The sequence below is a fragment of the Mobula birostris genome, chromosome 3, assembly GCF_030028105.1.
Source record: "Mobula birostris isolate sMobBir1 chromosome 3, sMobBir1.hap1, whole genome shotgun sequence".
NCBI classification, from domain to species: domain Eukaryota; kingdom Metazoa; phylum Chordata; class Chondrichthyes; order Myliobatiformes; family Myliobatidae; genus Mobula; species Mobula birostris.
Window position 1 is genome coordinate 114,893,557 of NC_092372.1, and position 24,563 is coordinate 114,918,119.

Sequence of the window (24,563 nt, forward strand, 5' to 3'; positions counted from 1 at the left end):
CCTTTGCTTTAACTTTGGCTTTGACTTCTCTTGTCAAACACAGTTGCATCCTTTTTCAATTCGAAAATTTCTTCTTTTTTGGAATATACCTGTCTTGCACATTCCTCATTTCTCGCATAAACTCCAGCCACTGCTGCTCTGCTGTCTTTCCTGCCAGTGTCCCTTTCCAGTCAACTTTGGCCAGTTCCTCTCTCATGCCACTGTAATTTCCTTTACTCCACTGAAATACTGACACATCAGATTGCGGCTTCTCTTTTTCTAATTTCACAGTGAACTCAATCATGTTATGATCACTGCCTCCTAAGGTTTCTTCACCTCAATTTCTCGAATCACCTCCGGTTCATTACACAATACCCAATCCAGTACAACCGATCCACTAGTGGGCTCCACAACAAGCTGTTCTAAAAAGCCATCTCGCAGGCATTCTACAAATTCTCCCTCTTGAGATCCAGTGCTGACCTGATTTTCCCAATCCACTCGCATGTTAAAATTCCCCACAATTATCATAACACTGACAAGCCTTTTCTATTTCCAGTTGTAATTTGTAGTCCACATCCTTGCAGCTGTTTGGAGGCCTATAAATAACTGCCATTAGGGTCCTTTTACTCCTGCTATTTCTTAGCTCAACCATAAAGATTCTGCACCTTCTGATCCTATATCACCTCTTTCTAATGATTTAATATTATTTCTTACCAATAAACCCACGCCTCCCCCTCTGCCTACCTTCCTATCCTTCTGATACACCGTGTATCCTTGGACGTTCAACTCCCAGAGACATGCATCCTTTAGCCAGGTCTCAGTGATGGCTGCAATATCATACCTGCCCAACTGTAGCTGTACAACAAGATCATCCAACTTATTCTTTATGCTGCGTGCATTTAAGTACAACACCTTAAGACCAGTATTTGATACTTTTTGCTTTGATTTCACTGCAACTTTATTGCACTGCAACTCATCCCAATGGCTACAAATTTGCCCCATCACCTGCCTGTCTTTCCTGACATCTTTACTGCTCACTATCTTAGATTTATTTCTATTTTCCCCTTCCTCCGCTCTATCATTCCAGTTCCCAGCCCCCTGCCAAATTAGTTTAAACCCTCCCTAACAGATCTATTAAACTTTCCCGCCAGGATATTGGTCCTCTTCCGGTTCAGGTGTAACCTGTCCTTTTTGAACAGGTCATACTTCCCCCAGAAGAGATCCCAATTATCCAAGAATCTGAAGCCCTGCCCCCCTACACCAGTCTCTCAGCCATGCATTCATCTGCCTGATCTGACTATCCTTGCCCTTGCTAGCATGTGGCACAGGTAGCAATCCCGAGATTACTACCCTGGAGGTCCTGCTTCTCAGCTTCCTTCCTAACTCCAGCAAATCTCTCTTCAGGACCTCCTCTTTTGTCCTACCTATGTCATTAGTACCAACATGTACCAAGACAACTGGCTGCTCACCCTCCCCCTTTAGAATATTCAGGACCCGATCCAAGACATCCCATACCCTGGCACCTGGGAGGCAACACACCATGCGGGTATCTCTGTCAGGCTCACAGAATCTCCTGTCCGTTCCCCTGACTATGCAATCCCTTACGACTACCGCATTCCTCTTCTCCCTCCTTCTCTCCTGCACAACAGCACCAGGTTCAGTGCCAGAGACCCGGTCACCGTGGGCGTCCCCTGTCAGGTCATCCCCCTCAGCAGCAACCAGAACAAGATATTTGTTGCTGAGGGGGACAGCCACAGGTGTGCTCTCCACTATCCAAGCATTTCCCTTCCCTCTCTCGACAGTGACCCAGTTTTCTGACCCCTGTAGCCTAGGGATGACTACCTCCCTGTAGCTCCTGTCTATCACCTCTTCACTTTCCCTGATAAGCAGTAGGTCATCAAGCTGCAGCTCCAGATCCCTAACACGGTCTCTGAGGAGCTGCAAGTCGGTGCACCTGGCGCAGATGTGGCCATCAGGGAGGCTGGAGGTCTCCCACGATTCCCACATCTGACACCCTGAACAAAGCACTAACCCTGCAGGCATACTACCTAATTCTACAGGAATGAGACAGGAAAAATAAGTCTACTCACCCACTTACCTCGCCAAACAGACGAACTTTATAAACCGTTAGCTGTGAGAGCCCTGCTGTTCCTGTCTATCCGGGCCGATTCGCGAAAGGGGTTGGGGGGGGGGGGAGAAAAAAAGAGTTGGTGCTTCGCTCTCGCCTCTTCCCGTTTATCACCGAAGCCTGTTGAAGCCAAAGCCCTACACTCTGCTCTCACTCACTCCACTGCCCGCTGTATCGGGTGGTCTCCTTTTTAAACTCTCCGCGCGGTCCTGTTGACGTCACGCGCCTGCGCAGTCTCGCCCTTCTTGCACTCGTGGGTGGTGGGGGGCGGGGGGGAACTGCCTTCCTTCAGAATTTAGCTCCCACGACGCTCTGTAGTCCCGATCCAAAGGAGAGCCGTTGGTAGCAACCTGCCTTTTTTCTTTCTTCTCAGTGGGTTAAACGTACTTATCTGCATAATTTGTATCAGATGCCGTTGAGGACAATATTTCTTATTTGACAGAACTAACAGTGTGATCACTTCGTTATTATGTCAGAAGAAATCGCAAGCCGTTTTCAATAACACTGTTTGGTAGCATAAAGTAAGAGCAATTTTCCTTCCACGGCAGTTGATTATTTATGCATTATTTTGGTGGCAGATAGCGGAATAAAATGAATTCAAAGAGCTCTATAACATTGGGAGTTTACATATCAACGCGGGTTGCCAATTGCAGATCTGTTATTCTTCGCAAATTTTGCCAGCTATCATACGTTTCCTTTCGATTCCTCCAGAGAGTGATGATGCAAATAGTGCAAGAACTGTGCAAAAGACCGGGACTGAACAAGTGCGGCTTTGATATGCCAACCATTTACATCCCAGATCCAGACAGAGTAAGACTATGACTTACTGAATGTGTAATGCGGAATATACTGCGTAAATCTAATAGAAACGAACAGAACGCAGTTCGCGTATATAGTTCTAATGTAGATAATCGTGGATAAATAGTAGTAAGTAATGGGGTAGATTAACCTCAAGAAATATTATGACTTAAGACTCCAATTGTTTTCGTAATTTAATATGACGGTGAAGTGTCAACACAGAACATAGAACATAGTGGTAGCACAGCAGTTAAGATAAACTATTACAACATCAGCGAACCCGGGTTCACTTACTGCTGCTGTCTGTAAGGAGTTCCTTTCTTCTCTCTGTGATCCTGTTTCCTCCTGGTGGTCCGGGTTCCTCACCATACTAAAGACGTAGGGGTTAGTCGGTGAATTGGTCATATGGGTGTAATTGAGTGGGATGGGGTCATTCTGAAAGGACCAGTTACTGCGCCACATCTCTAATATCACATAACGTCTACCTGCTTATCCAGGAGTTTCTTAAATGCCCCTAATTTATCTGCCTTCTACGCACCATTCTGCGAGGCAAGCACTTACCTCCCATACTTTCTCCATGTATCACAAAAATGTGCATAGGAGTTAAGCATTGAAGTAATTTCCTTTCAACTGTTCATAGCTTGTGGGTGATAGTTAGCCTGCATTGTTCTTGTGAAGGTGGTTGATAATAAACTGAATCACTCCTACTACTTTTTTAGATGTATCTCACAAGAATGTTCAGATATACTGAACGAATTTTCATTTTCGTACTAGTAACAGTGGTTTACACTGTTGGCAACAATCGTAATTCCCGTTTCCTTTGCTGCCATTGCTTCTGCACTCGCTCAAATGCTGGAGCAAATGCAGGTAATAATCATGCGTTGTCAGTCCAATATCTTAAGAAGCAGGGAGATTGGAGAAGGGTCTCTCGTAATCGATGTGGTTAAGACGACGCTCACTCCGTGTTTCTGGATGTGATAATTCAATGACTCCGTTCTCATTTTTGTTCTTACTTTTTGTATTGACAGCCATCGCGTTGCGTGAATCAGATTCAGGAGGTATGCGCAACCATAGAAAAAACAATAAACCGGACTGTTCAAAACACGCTGGACCAGCTCGAGAAAGACTGCGGACTCGTCATTCAGGCAGCCCAGCAGCAACTAAAGAAGAACAGGTGAAATTGCGGTGTGCATGCTGTCCAGGAGAGCCAAACGGAATAACGTTTCTGAGTGTACAGTACATATTGCCAGGATACACATTAACTCTGAAATGTTCAGGTGGATAAGGCAGATAAATATTATGTGGAATTTGCTGAGAAAGTTGAACTTCCTTATTTTAACAGACATCGTAGTTCTACTTGATCTCATTGTTTACTTGTGAATCTGAAGAATTGACAGTGAAATCTTGGAAAAATGCGACGGTGTGCAGTGTAGACTTGGAGAAATTAGAGGGAACTAACATTTTACCCAACAGTGATTAAAAAGTAAGTATTTTGTACTTTACAGATAGAACAAGAATTGTTGATCAAATAAAACGTCCTCGATAAAATTCGACAGAACTAATAATGTCCTGAATGACGAGAACGTACATTGACTTGAAACCAGCCCAAAATCGTAATTTTCCCGCTCTTGATTAACACCTTCCCATCTTCTGTTCAATCGTCACCGGTTAGCTTCCGTCACTAAAGTTCAGATTGGACTCGACCATTTAAACATTTTCCTGTCGGCCACTCCTCGAACCAGCATAGCCTATTCTCTTGATTTTGGTGCTGGTAGCATAGGTCGCACCAACTCGCACTTTCTGTGAGATTCTTGGGCCATCTTGCATGCACTGCTCTTTTCAGGTCTATCCACATAGTTTCGATGTTGTTTACGTCGGGGACTGTGAGGGCCATTGCAAAACCTTCAGCTTGCGTGTCTTGAGGTAGTCCATTGAGGATTTTGAGGTGTGTTTAGGATTGTTGTAGAAGCCATCCTTTTTTCATCTTTTTACAGACGGTGTGATGTTTGCTTTCAGAACATGCTGCCATTTAATTGAAATTAAACATTCCACCAGTGAAATGTTCCCCGTGCCACAGCCTGCAGCACAAGCTCAAAGCATGATCGATCCACCCCCATGCTTAACTGTTGGAGAGGTATTCTTTTCATGAAATTCTGCACCTTTTTTTTCTCCAAACACACCTTTGCTCATTGCGGCCAAGAAGTTCTATTTTAACATCAGTCCACAAGACTTGTTTCCAAAATGCATCAGGCTTGTTTAGATGTTCCTTTGCAAACTTCTGACTCTGAATTTTGAAGGTGGTGATGCAGGAAAGGTTTTCTTCTGATGACTTCCATGAAGGTCATACTTGTGCAGGTGTTGCTGCGCAGTAGAACAATGCACCACCACTCCAGAGACTGCTAAATCTTCCTGAAGGTCTTTTGCAGTCAAACGGGGGGGGGGGAGGGGGGGGTTGATTTGCCTTTCTAGCAATCCTAAGAGCAGTTCTCTCACAAAGTTTTCTTGGTCTTCCAGACCTAAGCTTGACCTCCACCGTTCCTGTTAACTGCCATTTCTTAATTACATAACGAACTGAAGAAATGGCTACCTGCAAACGCTTTGCTATCTTCTTATAGCCTTCTCCTGCTTTGTGGGCATCAATTAATTTTCAGAGTGCCAGGCAGCTGCTTAGAGAAGCCCATGGCTGCTGATTGTTGGGACTAGGTTTGAGGAGTCAGGGTACTGATAAAGCTTTGAAATTTGAAATACCCGACCTTTCCTAATGATGAATGTCAACAAGCCATAGCCCTAACAAGCTAATTAAGGTCTGAGACCCTGGTAAAAGTTATCTGAGAGCTGAAATCTCGGGTTGACCAAACTTTTGCATAGTGCTCCTTTCCTTTTTTTCACTCTAAAATTGTACAAAACAAAAATAATACACTAATCTTGTTGAAAAGAATGTTTCATTTTTAACTTTATGACTTTTGGAGATCAGTTCATCTTCTACTCACTTAACTATTCACAGTAACAGAAATTTTGACCAGGATGCCCAAACTTTTCAATGCCAGTGTATGGAAAACAAATGGTATTTGCTGCCCATTGTGAACCATGAATTAAATCAACTGAAAAATTGCGATTCAGCTATAAAATTGCAAAATTTATGTCATTTACTTATTCCCAGAATCTCAATATTAAATTAACCTGAAATAGCTTGGCTTAGTTTGCCTGAATTAAACTGCACGACTCATTAATTACAATCTGTGTCGATTCAGATAATCTGCGTCCTCTATATGCTTCATGCATTACTGAACGTTCAGTAGCACGGAGATGTGGCGAGTGTTTAGATGCTGCCGTCCGCTCACTGGTTGACATGGTATTTCCGTCTATTTCAGCGAACACAAATCAAAGAACAGGGATGCCTGGATTAAGAGTGCGTTCTTCAGTTCTTTGGCATTCCTGGTACCACTGTCACTGTTGACAAGTTTCATAATTTCGAATATATCAAGAGAATTTCTTGTCGATTTCATTGGAGAGGAAGCAGCCAAAAGTTTGCTGATTTGGGCGGTATGAATCGTTGTTAATTTCTTTATTCTAACCACTTAATATATAATAGTGACAAGGTTTGGCTGATTAATTAGAAAAAGCTGATATCCAAGATCTCAGATCCACTTGAACCAGTCTTCACTGTTCTGATTCATTTAGTGTTTCGTAGGAAAAGCACAAGGAAAGTGTAATAGACGCGTTGCAGAAAAATAGTTTGCTTCTGTACTCATCACTACCCTCAGTATATTTTCCTACGGGATTGGCACAAGATATTATCTGATGCCATTCACAGGATGACGCAGAGATTCCCCATCCAAGCCATCTTGTAAGTACCATTTGACTGTTGAGAGAGAGAGAGAGAGAAAGAGAGAGAGGGGGGAGAGGGAGAGAATAAGAGAGAAGGGGAAAGAGAGAATGAGAGAGAGAAAGAGAAAGAGAGGTAGAGGGAGAGATACTCGCCAATATCTATGTAAATCTTCAGAAAGCCAAAATACTGAACACTACTAGATAATCAGAAAGTTCCTTGCAATTGAGAAATGAGTGTACTTGGCTATGGCCGTGCCTTAGCTTTTGCCAGCTGAGACCTTCAGACCATAAGGCATAGGAGCAAAATTAGGATATTCAGCCCATCGATTCTGCTCCGCCATTCCATCATGGCTGATATTGTATTCTACTCAACCCTATACACCTGCCTTCTTGCATATGCCCTGACCGATCAGGAAATGATCAACTTCCACCTTAAACATATGCATGGACTTGGACTTCACGTAGTCTGTGGCAGAGCATTCGAAGATTCACTGCTCTCTGGTTAAACCAATCCTCCTTACCTCTGTTCTAAAAGGCCACCCCTCAATTCTGAGGCTGTGCCCTCAATTTCTGGATACCCCCACCATAGGAAACATCCTATCCACATCCACCCTAACAAGCCCTTTCAACATTCAGTAGGTTTCAAAGAAATTGCCCTGCATTATTCTAAATTCCAGTGAGTACAGATCCAAAACCACTGAACGCTTCTCATGTGTTAACCCTTTCATTCCCTTGTGAATATCTTCTGGACTGTTTCCAATGACATTACATCCTTTCTGAGATATGTGACCCTAAAAGGCTGACAATACTAAATCTGCAGCCTGACTAGTGCCTTATAAAGCCTCAGCATTATCTCCTTGCTTTTATATTCTATTCCCCTTGAAATAAATGTCAACATTGCATTTGCGTTCTTTACCTATCATGGCGGGGGGGGGCGGGGGGGTGCTAGATTAGACTAGGATACAGGGCCTGGGTTAGGACTAGATCAGAAAAGCGGGACCTGGACGAGGAACAAGGAACTTGGAACCTGGACAAGGACTCCGAGCCGGACACTGGACAAGGACCCAGAACTTGGGTCTTGACTCGGGCTCGGACCCCGGAACTAGGCGAGGATATGACGTGGCTATAGGACTGGACATAGCTTGGGTTCTTCACCGCTTGGGGACTTCGAGGTGAGGACATGACAAGGCTTTGGTTCTTCGAGGTGAGGACAGAATGAGAGACTCCTGGGCAGGAAGAGGGAACTCCAGCACTGGATGAAGCACATGGACAGGACGAGAACACGAAGCCTTGACTTGGTACTTAGGAACAGCTGAGCCTTGGACTTGGGACAACAGGAACCTCGGAACCTTGGACTTGGGATGACAAGAATGCAGAACACAGAGCCTTGGTCTTGGGGAGGACAGGAACATAGAGCCTTGGTCTAGAGCACGGGAACTCGGAGCCTTGGACTTGAGAGAGACAGGAACACAGGGACATGGAACACAGAGCTGGGACCCCTCCTTCGGAACAGGACTTGGGGCCGGGGCTCTAAACAGAATGCTGAACACGATGAGACTGTTCTCAACACTAGGTAGCGGCAAACGGCCGGATCTACCTAGTGAAGGCGTGGACACAGAGATGGTTCCAACTCAAGGTAGACAGTTCCTTGTCTTGACACAGCATGGCTCCGGTCTCGCACCGGTTGTTGAACTTGACAAGGTTGCAGGCAAGGCTCCAGACACAGGTTGCATTGTGCTCATTTCAGCCCTACATTCTTTGCCCTTCAAAAACATTAGGGTCCCTGGCACCTGGGAAGCAAACCCCCTATCTGTCCCCCAAACCATAGAGTCCCATATTATTGCTGCCACTGTTTTCTGTTCCCTACACTTCTGAGCCAGAGGACCAGTCTCAATGCTAAAGGCACGTCCACTGTTGCTTCCTCCAGGTAGGTCGCCCCCCTCACCTCCAAAATTGAGTACATTATTGAGGAGGGAGCATCCACAGGATGTCTCCTGTAGCCTTTGGGTGATTACCACCCTGTAGTTCTTGTTTATCACCACTTCAATTTCCCAAACACTAAGGAGCTTCTAAGGAGCTGTATGTCGATGCACCTGGTGCAAATGTGGGCACCAGGGAGGCTGGTAGTCTCCCAGAAATCCTACATCTGACATCTCAAACAGAACAGTGGCTCTGCAGACATTCTTTCGAGTTAAGAAAAAAAGATGTGAAAAACAAATAAAAATAACAATAAATGTACCTTTGAAACCTTTGAAATCTCAGAAACCAATGGCCTTCTTGTGGCAATCCAGGTGGTTAACTCAAAAAAATATCAAAAATGCACAAGTGGCAAACATCATTCATCAATATCTTGCTTTAAAAACCAAGGTCATAAAAGACAGCATAGCTTGCTATAAATAGCTTGCCTGATCCAGTTTTAGAGTCAGAACATCGCATTGTATTATGGCTGATCAGCTATTACAGACAGGACAATCCATTAAAACCGTCCGGATATAATAATACAGGATAAACAAGCAATAACATAGCAACATCTATGCAAATCTTCAGGCAGCAACAATACTAAACATCACTAGATAGTCCGAAAGTTCTTAGCGATTGACAAATGAGTGTGGTTGACAAAGCTCGTACCTTAGGCTACACCAACTAGAGCTGAAGAAAGAAATAGTAAGGGATTTTATATGGTGACTTTGTAAGCTCACTAAGGTTTTCTCTAGCCTTCTACTTTACTGAATCGGAAGGAAATAGGGTATAAAATCAGAGACAATCAAGTGAATCGTCCATTGACACATCTTCTACACATGGACAATTTGAAATTATACCCTCCTCCATCAGTAAATCTCTAGTAATTAATTCTAATAAGAGAACTCTTTTCTCAAGATAGAAACATGATCTTTGGACTATAGACTGCAACTGCAGAATATTAAATGTAAAGTAAGGTACACAAGAGCTAATAGAATATAAACCTGAGGGGTTCATCAGGGACTGCTACTTTTCGTATTGTTTGTCTATGATTTGGATAGTGGAATTGATGGTTCAGGGATATTCAATATTCAGGAGGGATAGACATGAAGGAAGGGGAGGTAGGGTGGCGTTGCTGGTTAAAGAAGAGATTAACGCTATAGAAAGGAAAGACATAAGCCGGGAAGATGTGGAATCGATATGGGTAGAGCTGTGTAACACTAAGGGGCAGAAGACGCTGGTGGGAGTTGTGTACAGGCCACCTAACAGTAGTAGTGAGGTCGGAGATGGTATTAAACAGGAAATTAGAAATGTGTGCAATAAAAGAACAGCAGTTATAATGGGTGACTTCAATCTACATGTGGATTGGGTGAACCAAATTGGTAAAGGTGCTGAGGAAGAGGATTTCTTGGAATGTATGCGGGATGGTTTTTTGAACCAACATGTCGAGGAACCAACATGTCGAGGAACCAACTAGAGAGCAGGCTATTCTGGACTGGGTTTTGAGCAATGATTCCTCATCATGGGGTTAATTAGCAATCTTATCGTGAGAGGCCCCTTGGGTAAGAGTGACCATAATATGGTGGAATTCTTCATTAAGATGGAGAGTGACATAGTTAATTCAGAAACAAAGGTTCTGAACTTAAAGAGGGGTAACTTTGAAGGTATGAGACGTGAATTAGCTAAGATAGACTGGCAAATGACCTTAAAGGATTGACGGTGGATATGCAATAGCAAGCATTTAAAGGTTGCATGGATGAACTACAACAATTGTTCATCCCAGTTTGGCAAAAGAATAAATCAAGGAAGGTAGTGCACCCGTGGCTGACAAGAGAAATTAGGGATAGTATCAATTCCAAAGAAGAAGCATACAAATTAGCCAGAGAAAGTGGCTCACCTGAGGACTGGGAGAAATTCAGAGTTCAGCAGAGGAGGACAAAGGGCTTAATTAGGAAGGGGAAAAAAGATTATGAGAGAAAACTGGCAGGAAACATAAAAACGGACTGTAAAAGCTTTTATAGATATGTAAAAAGGAGAAGACTGGTAAAGACAAATGTAGGTCCCCTGCAGACAGAAACAGGTGAATTGATTATGGGGAGCAAGGACATGGCAGACCAATTGAATAATTACTTTGGTTCTGTCTTCACTAAGGAGGACATAAATAATCTTCCAGAAATAGTAGGGGACAGAGGGTCCAGTGAGATGGAGGAACTGAGCGAAATACATGTTAGTAGGGAAGTGGTGTTAGGTAAATTGAAGGGATTGAAGGCAGATAAATCCCCAGGGCCAGATGGTCTGCATCCCAGGGTGCTTAAGGAAGTAGCCCAAGAAATAGTGGATGCATTAGTGATAATTTTTCAAAACTCGTTAGATTCTGGACTAGTTCCTGAGGATTGGAGGGTGGCTAATGTAACTCCACTGTTTAAAAAAGGAGGGAGAGAGAAACCGGGGAATTATAGACCAGTTAGCCTAACGTCGGTGGTGGGGAAACTGCTGGAGTCAGTTATCAAGGATGTGATAACAGCACATTTGGAAAGCGGTGAAATGATCGGACAAAGTCAGCATGGATTTGTGAAAGGAAAATCATGTCTGATGAATCTCGTAGAATTTTTTGAGGATGTAACTAGTAGAGTGGATAGGGGAGAACCAGTGGATGTGGTATATTTGGATTTTCAGAAGGCATTTGACAAGGTCCCACACAGGAGATTAGTGTGCAAACTTAAAGCACACGTTATTGGGGGTAAGGTATTGGTGTGGGTGGAGAGTTGGTTAGCAGACAGGAAGCAAAGAGTGGGAATAAACGGGACCTTTTCAGAATGGCAGGCGGTGACTAGTGGGGTACCACAAGGCTCAGTGCTGGGACCCCAGTTGTTTACAATATATATTAATGACTTGGATGAGGGAATTAAATGCAGCATCTCCAAGTTTGCAGATGACACGAAGCTGGGTGGCAGTGTTAGCTGTGAGGAGGATGATAAGAGGATGCAGGGTGACTTGGATAGGTTGGGTGAGTGGGCAAATTCATGGCAGATGCAATTTAATGTGGATAAATGTGAAGTTATCCACTTTGGTGGCAAAAATAGGAAAACAGATTATTATCTGAATGGTGGCCGATTAGGAAAAGGGGAGGTGCAACGAGACCTGGGTGTCATTATACACCAGTCATTGAAAGTGGGCATGCAGGTACAGCAGGCGGTGAAAAAGGTGAATGGTATGCTGGCATTTATAGCGAGAGGATTCGAGTACAGGAGCAGGGAGGTACTACTGCAGTTATACAAGGCCTTGGTGAGACCACACCTGGAGTGTTGTGTGCAGTTTTGGTCCCCTAATCTGAGGAAAGACATCCTTGCCATAGAGGGAGTACAAAGAAGGTTCACCAGATTGATTCCTGGGATGGCAGGACTTTCATATGAAGAAAGACTGGATGAACTGGGCTTGTACTTGTTGGAATTTAGAAGATTGAGGGGGGATCTGATTGAAACGTATAAGATCCTGAAGGGATTGGACAGGCTGGATGCAGGAAGATTGTTCCCAATGTTGGGGAAGTCCAGAACGAGGGGCCACAGTTTGAGGATAGAGGGGAAGCCTTTTAGGACTGAGATTAGGAAAAACTTCTTCACACAGAGAGTGGTGAATCTGTGGAATTCTCTGCCACAGGAAACAGTTGAGGCCAGTTCATTGGCTATATTTAAGAGGGAGTTAGATATGGCCCTTGTGGCTACGGGGGTCAGGGGGTATAGAGGGAAGGCTGGGGCGGGGTTCTGAGTTGGATGATCAGCCATGATCATAATAAATGGCGGTGCAGTCTCGAAGGGCTGAATGGCCTACTCCTGCACCTATTTTCTATGTTTCTATGTTTCTATGTTTTGTGGCAAAATTTGCTGATGTTACGAAGATAGGTGGAGGGGTAGGTAGTGCTGAGGCAGCAATGCAATTGCAGCAGGACTTAAACAAATTGGAAGAATGGGCAAAAAAGTGGCAGATGGAATAGAGAGTTTGGAAATGTGTGATAATACATTTTGTTAAAAAGATCAACAGTGCAGGCCATTATCTAAATGGGGAGAAAACACAAACTTCAGAGGAATCTTGTGCAAAATTCCCAGAAGGAGTCTGTGGTAAAGAAGGCAAATACAATGTTGGCATTTATTTCATGAGGAATAAAATAAAAACATGGAGATAATGCCGAAGATTTATAAGATACTAGTCAGGCCACGTATGGAACATTGTCAACAGTTTTGTGCCCCTTATCTCAGAAAAGATTTACTGTCATTGGTGATAGTGCAGAGGAGTTTCACATGCATGATTCTAGGAATGAAATGGTTATCCCATGAGGAACATTTGGCAGCTTTGGGCCTGTACTCATCAAATTGAGAAGAATGCATGAGGATGTCATTGAAGCCTGGGGAATGTTGAAAGGACTAGATAAGGTGGATGTGGAGAGGATGTTTCCTCTGGTTAGGGCTCTCCAGAACAGCCTAAAAATTGAAGGACAAACTTTTAGAACCGATGTAAGGAGTATTTTGTTCAGCAAGGGTGGTGTATTTGTGCCACAAACTGAGGTAGAGGCCAAGTCCATGGGTTTATTTAAAGCAGAAGTTGGTAAGTTCCTGATTGGTTGAGACATCAAGGGATATGGTGAGAGAGCAGATGAATGGGGTTGAATGGGATCCGGGATCAGCCGTGATGAAACAGCACAGTGGACCTGAATGGCCTAATGCTGCTGCAATGTCTTATGGTCTAAAGAGAGCAGCAAGATAAAATACAACCGTTGAATGAACATAAAACTTATAATATTCTGGGATATCAACAAGCAAAGAAAATAGATCATAGTCCAATAAAGGGAAAACTTTTGACAGAATTTTCTTCAAGACTTAAGAAAACCTGCTGAGCAGAGCTCAATGGTAAAAATATCACAAAGGCAATAAACAATTTCCTTATACCCAAATTAACGTATTCCTTTGGTATATCTCTGTCCCAATCAGTTTTGGAATATTTACAACGAGAAATAAGGACAGAAATGGCATATTTCACGGAACACCATGTACACTCGAACGCACTTCTATTTGCACCATCTAAGACCAAAGGAGGAAGAGGAATAACAGACAGAGAAACTTTACACAACAGTCAGATAATCTAAGGATATTCTTTCATCAACGAAAACAGGATTCAGCATTCCACCTGAACATATACAATTCTGATAAGAAGTGCACACCACTAAACTTAAAAGTAAAGCAAAACTCTGAAAAAAATGAGGAACTATCACCACAGAAGACAAACATTCAGCAATGGAAGAAAATGACCCAGCATGGAAGACATCCCCACTCTCTGAGCAGACTAGATGTCAATAAGGAAGTTTTGAATGACTGGATCAGAGTGGAGACCTCTTCGCAGAAACATAGGAGTTCCTTATGGCAATACAGGACAAAATGGTTAACACAAAAAAAACTATCAAAACCTATCAAGAAATTCATGGTATAAATGTAGAAAATGCCAACAGACACCGTAAACAATCCAAAATATTACAAGATCATGCAGTAGTTTTTAAAAAAATCTGATTACTTACACAGGAACATTGAAGTGGCAAACATCATTCAACAAAATCTTGGATTAAAATACAAACACATAAAAAAACACCATACAGTGCTATAAATAGAAGCCTTATCCTGTTTTAGAGTCAGAGTCCGACAAATTATATTACAACCACTCCACTATTACAGGTAGAATACTCCATAATAACTGTCCGGTTATAATATTACAGAATAAACAAGCAAGGACAACTTACTGAATAGATACAGCCATTCAAAACATACAGAAATTATTAAGTGGAAAACTCCAGCAACATACTGAATTAAGAGAGGAAGTTGCGAGAGTTTGGAACAGGAACAGGAAGTACATTGGCCCGATAGTAATCTCTACAACTGTTATCATCCGAAAGTCACTGCACCAGAACATTGAACAACTAGGCCTACACAGCAATACTTATTTAAATCTCCAGAAAGCCACATTACTAAACACCACAAGAATACTCCGAAAATTCCTTAGAGTTGAGTGTGATTCACCGTACCTCAGATTTTTGCTGCTTGAGCCGAGAAGAATAAAAATACAGCTACATTATTATGTATCGAGAACTTTTTAAGCAAACGGTGAACTTTACAATGGGATAAAGTACAAACATGGAAATAAAAGACAAAATGATGTTAGTTAAAAGCCAGGTTAAAGAAATAGGCTTTGAGTCGGAGTTTAAAAGTGACAACTGTGCCTACATTCCTTATAGATTAAGTTATTGAGTTGCACAGTTTAGGAGCATAGTTCAAAGAGCTGATCTGTTTGAGTGAGATTGATTACGTTTCAGAGACCATGGAAGGAGAGCAGGATTATAAAACGAAAGCTCTGCTATAACGTACTCATGTCCTTAATCATTGAGAAATTTAAAAATAAGTAAGAAAACTTTAAACTCAGTCCTAAAAGATATAAGAAACCAATGCAGAGTAATTAAAGTGGGAGTGATTCGTTCCTTCATCCTGGTTATAGTGAAAAGTCTAACAGGAGTGTTGTGAATGAGCCGAAGTTTATCAATTTAGTACACTTCCATCCTGTGTTCATTCTGAACAGGCATCGATTGTAAAGCAGATGTGGAGTTTTACTCCACATCTAACCAGCTGATGTTGCATTATTGAAGCAATTGCACTGTTTCTGCTATTATTCGTGTTCTCCCTGATGTAGCATGGGCGACTAAAAATAGTATATGAGATGTTTAGAGGCAAAGCAATATAAATCAGATTCTTCTGTCATTTAGAAATGTGCAATTTAAGATTACAGCATAAATTTCTTCATGTCTGTTTTTATTTTGTACACATTTTAGATGATAGGGACATGTATTTTGCATTACCTTTATCAAGATTTGAAAGCTATTATCTTACACTGGCATGGTACACATTGAGTTATCAAAAGGAAGTCAACTTAACCTGCAATAATGGGAAGCAACATCTTAGTACCTATGGAAATAAAGAAACGAGATTTCTTTCCGTAAATTAATCTGGATTTTCTCAATCTGACACTATTTTCCTTTTCTCCGGCTAGTGGATTGTATGTACTACATGGGACTGGTTAGCTGGAGGCAGCTACGTCTTGGCTGTAATTGTTCTGATTGGATTCATATTCGTTTCGATGCTCCTTTCAAAATGTTGTTCCAGGTGATTCCATTAACGCTTTTCCAGACCTGGGATATCTGCTGGGATGTGGTGGTAGATACAAAAGAAAAAGTGAAAAGGATAACCGGTCGGAGATGCAAGGTGGTGATGAGGAGGATAAAAGGGGATGGTGATGGCTGACAGTGCAGGGTACAAGCCCAATGAGATTGCATGCCCAATGTATAAACTACCATCATCACAGAAAGAAGGAAAAGCGCAAAGACACTGAAAAAAGCCAGTGATGGGCAAGGAGGAGTGGCATGGACATCTGGGGTGAGACTAAATGAGGTCGAAGTAGGCAGGAAGAGAAACACGAGATGCTAAGAGGAAGTGAAAAGTATAAGACAAAAAACAGATAAGACAGATGGGTTAGTAAATTTGTTGATGATGCAAAGGTTGGGGGTTTTATGGATAGTGTGGAGGGCTGTTGAGGTTACAGCGGGACATTGATATGATGCAAAACTGGGCTGAGAAGTGGCAGATGGAGTTCAATCCAGATCAGCGTGAACTCGGCCTTTTCTCCTTGGAGTGGTGGAGGATGAAAAGTGATCTGATAGAGGTGTATAAGATGATGAGAGACATTGATGGTGTGGTTAGTCAGAGGCTTTTTCCAAGGGCTGAAGTGGCTAACACGAGAGGGCACATTTTTAAGATGCTTGGAAGTAGGTACAGAGGAGATGTCAGGGGTACTTTTTTTTACCCCGAGAGTGGTGAGTGCGTGGAATAGGCTGCCGGCGATGGTGGTGGAGGCCGATACGATGCAGTCTTTTAAGAGACCTCTGGGGAGGTACATGGAGCTTAGAAAAATAGAGGGCTATGGGTAACCGTAGGTAATTTCTGTAGTAAGAACATATTCGGCATGGCTTTGTGGGCTGAAGGGCTGGTATTGTGCTGTAGGTTTTCTATGTTTCTATGTTTCTAAAACCTATTTAATATTAACGTTATCACATAGCAGCACGATATCACATCAGCTGATTCGCAGTATTGATATTTATATATTCTGTATTTACGTATATTCATCGTTACATTATAAGTGAAATATTTCTCTATTGATCACTATTTAGATGGATAAATAATTCTTTATTTCATTATATGAAGATTAGCATCCAGTGGATCTGTAACAGAATGCTGTGCACTCTGGGGGATCTGATTTCATATCATCACTTAGGCTCTTTTTCAAAGAAAGAAATGTTGTCATCAAGGATCGAATTTTATCATTTGAGCAATTTAACACTCAATGAAATACTCTGTTATTAAGCTTCTCTATTTCTAAATAGTTTGCTCTACAATAATACACGACTGTGCTGATTCAGTATCTTCTTCAACATTCCTATTGTTTGACTATGTGTATGTTTCCTGCTCTCTATTATTCTCTATTATTCTTGATTATCATTGGATTGAATGAAAACCTCACCAACATGACTATTCTCTTAACTATGCTAACTTCATCAGCCACTTCATCGTGGCAATTACGAACTTTATTAGAATTCTTTTCCTTTCTTATCATCCTCATAAGTTTGAAGAAATCTTGAGATGTAACACTTCATCATATCCAGAAACTGAAACCTCACCTTCCATCATAGAACTGTCACCTACAGTTCACACAATCACCTCAAAAGTATTCACAAAGCTCCCTAGTTTTGTGGATAGACCAACATAACTGCAATCAAAAAGCGAAGTAATTGCATATGCGAGAAATTTGAAACAAAACTAAAGATAATGCCAGAAATAGGCACCAGGCCACACACACCTGTGGAAAGAAACAGGGCTCACTTTCCAGTTCATTGAATTTTAAAAAAGTGCCTCTCGATCTACTGAAAACGTCCAGAATATTCTGTTTGTTTTTAGATTTAGCAGTTTTATAGGTTACCCTGTATTGATGACTCAGAATCCTGGTATATACCATACCCAGTATGGTACTCCGATACTAATGAGTTATTCACCGGGGCGATGGGCATGCACGATTTACGTTTGACTCAATATGCTCAGCCAACTCAATGAAATTTCAATGTATGCACTAAAGCACTGGTCACTTCAGAATAGGCTGACTATTCATGTGTCAACTTCGATTGAAATATATTGTGGCTAAAAACCTATAAACTGAAGAGTTTGTGAAACGTGCTATCTTACATATCCCATATCTGAATTATTTCTGGATACTGCTGTGGAGGAAACAAACAGTCACAAAATGCCCAACCTCAATATGAGATTTAAGTACAAGTGTTACCTTGTGAGAATTAGACAACATAGACAGCTAAGTAATATTTCAGACATTTTCTTTGAAAATAATCTGCACCCGTGACTTGTCAGGTTTAAATTAATAACTGCAGCTGAGACAAAATGTAAACTTTCAGCCGCATGATATTCTGGATATAGTCAAAATTATCTTTTTGTTTTATATATATATATATATGTATCCAGCATGAAACCTACTCTATCGAGGAAGGAGCGAAATAGACTGCAGGCGAACCTTGACTATGTCCAGTCTGTCATTGTTGAGAAAAAGGTATTGTTCCCCTATCCTTGTGACATTATTTGTTGTCCTAAAACTTCCTATTAATTTTAATGTCAATATATTTTCCTTTGCAATTTGTGTTCCCAGTAACTCATTTTCTGGGGTGACTGAATGCTGTCAAGCTGTTGGTGATAGTGACTTTAGTTAACAATAGATCCTTTTATTTATTTGTTACAGGCGCAACTCCAAGAGATGTATCTCTCCCAGTGTGTCTCTGAGCAGGATTTGAGCTGAAGCTGGCCAAAACAGTGAAACTTTGGAAAGTACTTCACTTGAGATAATAATGAAGATATTTCTATCCATTTTGCCCATAATTCACGGCATTTCTCGCTGAGCTGGATCATCAATTGGAGTTAAACGGCCCAGCTAATTGTTGCGGTCTTTAATGACCATATGATCACTGCCTTTCCAATTATCTGCCTCTCCTATCCCAAACAACTCCCACTCCCACCATTTCTTTTGACCACATCACATGTTTTCTAAATATTTTGGCTGCACTTAAAGATCATTTGAGGTGCGGACATGCAGGCATTAAGTCCTTTTCAGTGCATGCTGGAGTAGCGGCTTTAATTATTTATGAAAGCAGCCATAAAGTATTCTCGTTTATAAACTGTCTGCATATCAGTCCTTGTTATAAAGTTTGGCTGTGTCGACAGACCAGCTGCTTCCATGTCAGCAAGTGTCTCATGTCCGGTAATTGTATTATATTTATTTCTGTTTCTCTCTGTTTTCATTTAACTGTTTTGACACAAAAAGTCACAGCCGCTTATGATCGTTGTTAGCTTGTCCCCCAATCCCACCATCGCTTCTATTTTCTCACCTCTCACAGAATCATAGAATCGGGCAAAAGGACAATAGTTTGTTTGGCCCTTTTTGTCAAGACTGAACCTGAGGCCTATCAACGCAAAAATCCATTTTTCTGTATTAAATCTGTATCCCTTTAAACATTTCCAAATACCCTTTAAAGGTTATAATTGTGTCCGCCTTTACCACCGTCTAAGGCGAAGCTGGCCCCACTCGCTTTAAAGATATTTCCTCTGGTGTTTGGCATTTCAATCCCGGGAGCAAGGCTCTGGCTGTCTACTCTGTTTACTCCTCTCATAATTTGGTTCATCTCTATCATGACACTCTATGTTGCAGAGAAAACAATTTAAGTTTGGCTAAACTTCCCTTGTAGTTAATACAGTCCAACCAAGGCACCGTCTTGCTGAACACTGCCGCACCTTCTCCAAACCATCCTCATCCTTGCCAATTTTTGGTGACTAGATCTACATATTCCAAATGTGGTATTCTTTCACACAGCTCCAACAAGACATCCCAAATATTATACTTGGGCAAGGTTTACGAAGGCAAGCAAAACAGATACCTTCTTCATCATCGTAATCACATAATATCAGACTTTCAGCACACCACTGACTTGCAGTGCAAGGAATATCTGTTTTTCAAAGGTTTGAAGATGCCTGCCATTTACTCCACATATCCTAACCTAATACTTCACCCTTATTCAGATTAAATTTTATTTCCCACCACTCCGCATAACTTTCCAGCTGATCCATGTACCACTGTATCTTTGAGGAAAAAATTCTCCACTGTCCACGACTGGCCAGTGGTGAGAGTAGAAGCGTCAGGCTCAAAGGAGGCTTTGGTTCAGAGGAGGGGTTAGATTTGGGTCGGCTTCCGTTAATGTTTTCTGGTATAGTAAATGGCGGTTGTGTGTTTTTCATGCCGGATGTTGGAGTCCTGGGAGAGCCAGAGTCTCCCCAGGGAACTACATCTGCGTGAAGTGCATCGAGCGGCAGCTCCTTGAAGACTGTGTTGGGTATCTGGAGCAGCAGCTGGAGGACCTTGGGAGAGTGAGGAGATAATCAATTAGAGTTACAGGGAAGTAGTCATCCCGGAGTTGCAGGAGGCGAGTAACTGTGTGACTGTCAGGAGAAATGGAAGTGTCAGGAGAAAAGGCATTTAGAGTAGAGCACCCCTGTGGCCATTCCCCTCAGAAACAAGTATACTGCTTTGGATACTTTTTTGGGGGATGACCTCCCAGGGGAATGCCACAGCGATTGGGTGTCAGGCACTCAGCATGGGTCCGTGGTGCAGAAAGGAAAAAGAGAGATGGGAACGGTTGTGATAGGCGATTCAATAATGAGGGTAACAGACAGTGGATGTGAACGGAACACCTGGATGGTATGTTGCCTACCAGGTGCCAGTGTCAGGGATGTCTCAGATCGTGTCCACAACATTTTGGAGAGGGAGGGAGAGCAGCCAGATGTCTTGGTTCATAGTGGTACCAAAGACATAGGAAGGAAAAACAACGAGGTCCTGAAAACAGAATTTAGAGAGCTAGGTAGAAAGTTGAGAAGCAGGACCTCCTGGGTAGTAATTTCTGGACTGCTGCCTGTCCATGCGCCAGTAAGGGTAGAAACAGGATGATTTGTCAGAGGAATGCTTGGCTGCGAAGCTGGTGCAGGGGGCAGGGCTTCAGGTTCTTGGATCATTGGGATCTCTTTTGGGGGAGGTATGACCTGTACTAAAGTGACTGGTTGCACCTGAACCCGGGGGGGGGGGGGGGATGCAATATTCTTGCAGGCAGGTTTGTTAGAGCTGTTGTGGAGGGTTTAAAGTAATTTGGCAGGGGGATGGGAATCAGAATGCTGGGAATCAGAATAGGACGGATGGTAAAAAAGTAAAGAAAGCATGCAGTCAGACTGTTAGGAAGGCAGGGAGGTGATGAGACATAGTTGCAGCCAACAGGGTGAGTATCAGTATATTAGGGATGCAAAATCAAAAAGGGCAGCAAATACGGTACTCAAGGTATTGTATCTCAATGTGTGGAGTATAAGAAATAAGGTGGGCTATCTTGTTGCACTTTTACAGATTGCTAGGCATGATGTTGTGGCCATCACTGAATCGTGGCTGAAAGATCATTATAGTTGGGAGCTGAATGTCCAAGGTTACACGTTGTATCAGAGGGATAGGAAGGTAGGCAGTGGGGGAGACGTGGCTCTGCTGGTAATGAATGGCATCAAATCAGTTGAGAGTTGAGAGCCTGTGGGCTGTGGGAGAGTCATCCCTGTTGTGCTCCTTAGCCTCGTCACTCTAGATTCAGTGTCACACAACCCTGTCACTTTGATCTGGCCCACGCCTTCATTAACCAGGTCCAACATTTGCCTTTATTGGATCTTGCTCCTCCTTACACAAATCATTGTGTGCACCCCCTTGGACCTTAGGATTAGGTTTGATGGTAGGGCTGGTGGATGTATATGTGGGGCTGGGAGAGGTAAGGTTGTGGAGTATGGTGTGGTGAGGTATGTGGGGATCTGGCGGATAGGGTATTGAAGTGGAGCCACTTTAATCTGGCACATGCTTTTCGTTATTGTGGTCTGACACCACTTAGCTTAATGAAGCGGGTGTGCACTGGGACACATCATCGGTAATGCAACCTGGGGTCATTGGGTGTTTCAGGTCTTTAATCATTAGACAACCCCGCTCAGATCTCTTACTAGCTCTTCCTTCAGTTAGTCCTGATGAAGGGTCTCAGCCCGAAACGTCGACTGTACCTCTTCCTAGAGATGCTGCCTGGCCTGCTGCATTCACCAGCAACTTTGATGAGGATGAAGAAGGACTTAGACAGATTAGGAGAATGGGCAGGAAAGCGGAAAATGAAAATATAATGGTGATGCATTTTGTTGGTAGAAATAAAAGTGCAGACTATTTTCTAAACGGGGAGAAAATCCAAAAATCTGAGATGCAAAGGGACTTGGGAGTCCTTGTGCAGAACACCCTAAAGATTAACTTGCAGGTTGAGTTGGTGGTGAGGAAGGCAAATGCAATGTTAGCATTCATTTCAAGAGGTCTAAAATACAAGAGCAGGAATGTGATGCTGAGGCTTTAGAAGGCACTGGTGAGGCCTTACCTTGAGTACTGTGTAAAGTTTTGGGGTCCACATCTTAGAAGAGATGTGCTAGTATTGGAGCTGGACCAGAAGAGGTTCACAAGGATGATTCCAGGAACGAAAGGGTTATCATACGAGGAACGTTTGATGGCTCTGGGCCTGTACTCGCTGGAATTCAAAAGGATGTGGGGAATCTCATTGCAACCTTTCGAATATTGAAATGACTAGACAAAGTAGATGTGGAAAGGATGTTTCCTATGGTGGGAGAGACTAGGACAAGAGGGAGCAGCCTTAGGGTAGAGGGGCGTCCGTTCAAAACAGAGCTGCGGAGCAATTTCTTTAGCCAGAGGGTGGTGAATTTGATGAATTTGTTGCCACATGCAACTGTGGAGGCCAGGTCATTGGGCATATTAAAGGCAGAGTGATAGGTTCTTGATTGAACATGGCATCAAAGGTCACGGGGAGAAGGCCAAAAAATGGGGTTGAGGAGGAGAAAAAAAGGATCAGCCATAAATGAATGGCTGAGCAGACTCGATGGGCCAAATGGCCTAATTCTGCTCCAATGTCTTATGGTCTTGTGGACTCCACCTGTTTTCGTGTCACCTGCGAACATTGTGATCAGACCACCTACAATCTCACCCAAGAAAATACGCAAACAAAAAATGTCTCTGCACCAATCAAGAACACCCATTAGGTATTTCCAGTCTCTGCCTCCTATGACCAAGCCAATTGTGGATCCAGTTTACCAACATGTTAACAACAGGATCGACATGGTAGAGTAGCGGTTAGTAGTGTAACACACCTGTCGCAGCAGCAACCCACATCCGTTTCCCGCTGCTGAATGTAAGCAGCTTGTAGGTTCTTTCTGTGAGCGCGTGCATTCCCTCTGGTGCTTCTGTCACCTCCTGCATTCCAGTGACGTAGGTTAATTGGCCACACGGATGTAATTGGACTGCTTGGGCTTGGTGTGCCCGAAAGATCTTTTACCGAGCTGTATCTCTAAGTAAAAACATACATAAAGCACCTCATATATACAGTCATATATGCTGCTTTACTATAATTATTTCAAAGGAATGTTCATTGATTAAGAATTATAGAACTTTAATTTTGTAAGCTAATGTCACGATGAATTTTAACTTACAAATCATACCTCTTCAATTACCATTTTTTTTTCACAGTTGGAGGCTCTAGTTTAGGACTTGATTTCCACTTGGATTCTACTCTTTTCTATCATTCTTTCCCAGAAAATTTAATGATCAGATTTATGTCTAACATTTAATGTTCGTCATGCATTGAAAATTTTATTGTTAGAGCCAATATGCACTGTCATATTAATCTGTTTTAAAATCTACTCATGAACTCGTAGTGTCAATGTCAATTTGAAGTAGTTTTTTCCTCATACGGGCATGCATGCAAAAGTGTAAATTGCATGCAGCAACCTCACTGGCACATAGTATTAGAGACTTAGTATTCATAATAAAATTACACACAGAAAATAAAATATATAACACTATAAGAGAAAGACATAATTTGAACAAAAACAAAGATAGATTCTTTTGTAGTGCCACTTGGCCAAAGCAATCATATGCTTGCAATAATGCAGTAGGGATTGGGGTTGTGTTGGTTGGTTCAAGAACCAAATTGTTGAAGGGAAGTAGTTTTTCTTCAACCTAGTGTTGGGAGACCTCAGACGTCTGTACCTGCTGTCAATGCAAGAAGATGGATGGCGTAGAACACAGATGTTGCATTCTTGAGACAACGCCTCAAGTCTATGCTTTGGATGGTGGCGCCAAATGTGCCCGTGATGTAGTGCGTGGTGTTCATTGGACTCTGAATATACAGTACTTAAATGTCTGCACATTTAATTTGCTGCATGAGATCATAATACAACCAGTCATGCCGCCCTCAGCAGTACAACTGCAGAAATGTGTTAAGAGTAGTGACCATAAGACCATAAGACCATAAGACAAAGAAGCAGAAGTCGGCTATTCAGCCCATCGGCCCATCTGCGCCACGATTTTATCATGAACTGGTTCATTCTCCCATTTAGTCCCACTCCCCCGCCTTCTCACCATAACCTTTGATGCCCTGGCTACTCAGATACCTATCAATTTCTGCCTTAATTACACCCAATGACTTGGCCTCCACTGCTGCCCATGCTAACAAATTCCATAGATTCACCACCCTCTGGCTAAAAAAATTTCTTCGCATCTCTGTTCTGAATGGGTGCCCTTCAATCCTTAAGTGATGCCCCCTCATACTAGACTCCCCCAT

General features: G+C 42.5%; 1 protein-coding gene across 1 annotated transcript in view; it reads left to right on the forward strand.

Annotated features, from left to right (window-relative positions):
• Nucleotides 1-19,074, forward strand: part of LOC140195689 (uncharacterized) — a 58,951-nt gene extending 39,877 nt beyond the window's left edge. Inside the window, exons 9-14 of the mRNA XM_072254402.1 lie at nt 2,819-2,917; nt 3,934-4,079; nt 6,277-6,448; nt 15,773-15,885; nt 18,304-18,388; nt 18,575-19,074. Coding sequence (XP_072110503.1) covers nt 2,819-2,917; nt 3,934-4,079; nt 6,277-6,448; nt 15,773-15,885; nt 18,304-18,388; nt 18,575-18,631 — 672 coding nt within the window. The 3' untranslated portion in view covers nt 18,632-19,074. The remainder of the gene's footprint in view (nt 1-2,818; nt 2,918-3,933; nt 4,080-6,276; nt 6,449-15,772; nt 15,886-18,303; nt 18,389-18,574) is intronic.
• Nucleotides 19,075-24,563: the final 5,489 nt, after the last annotated feature.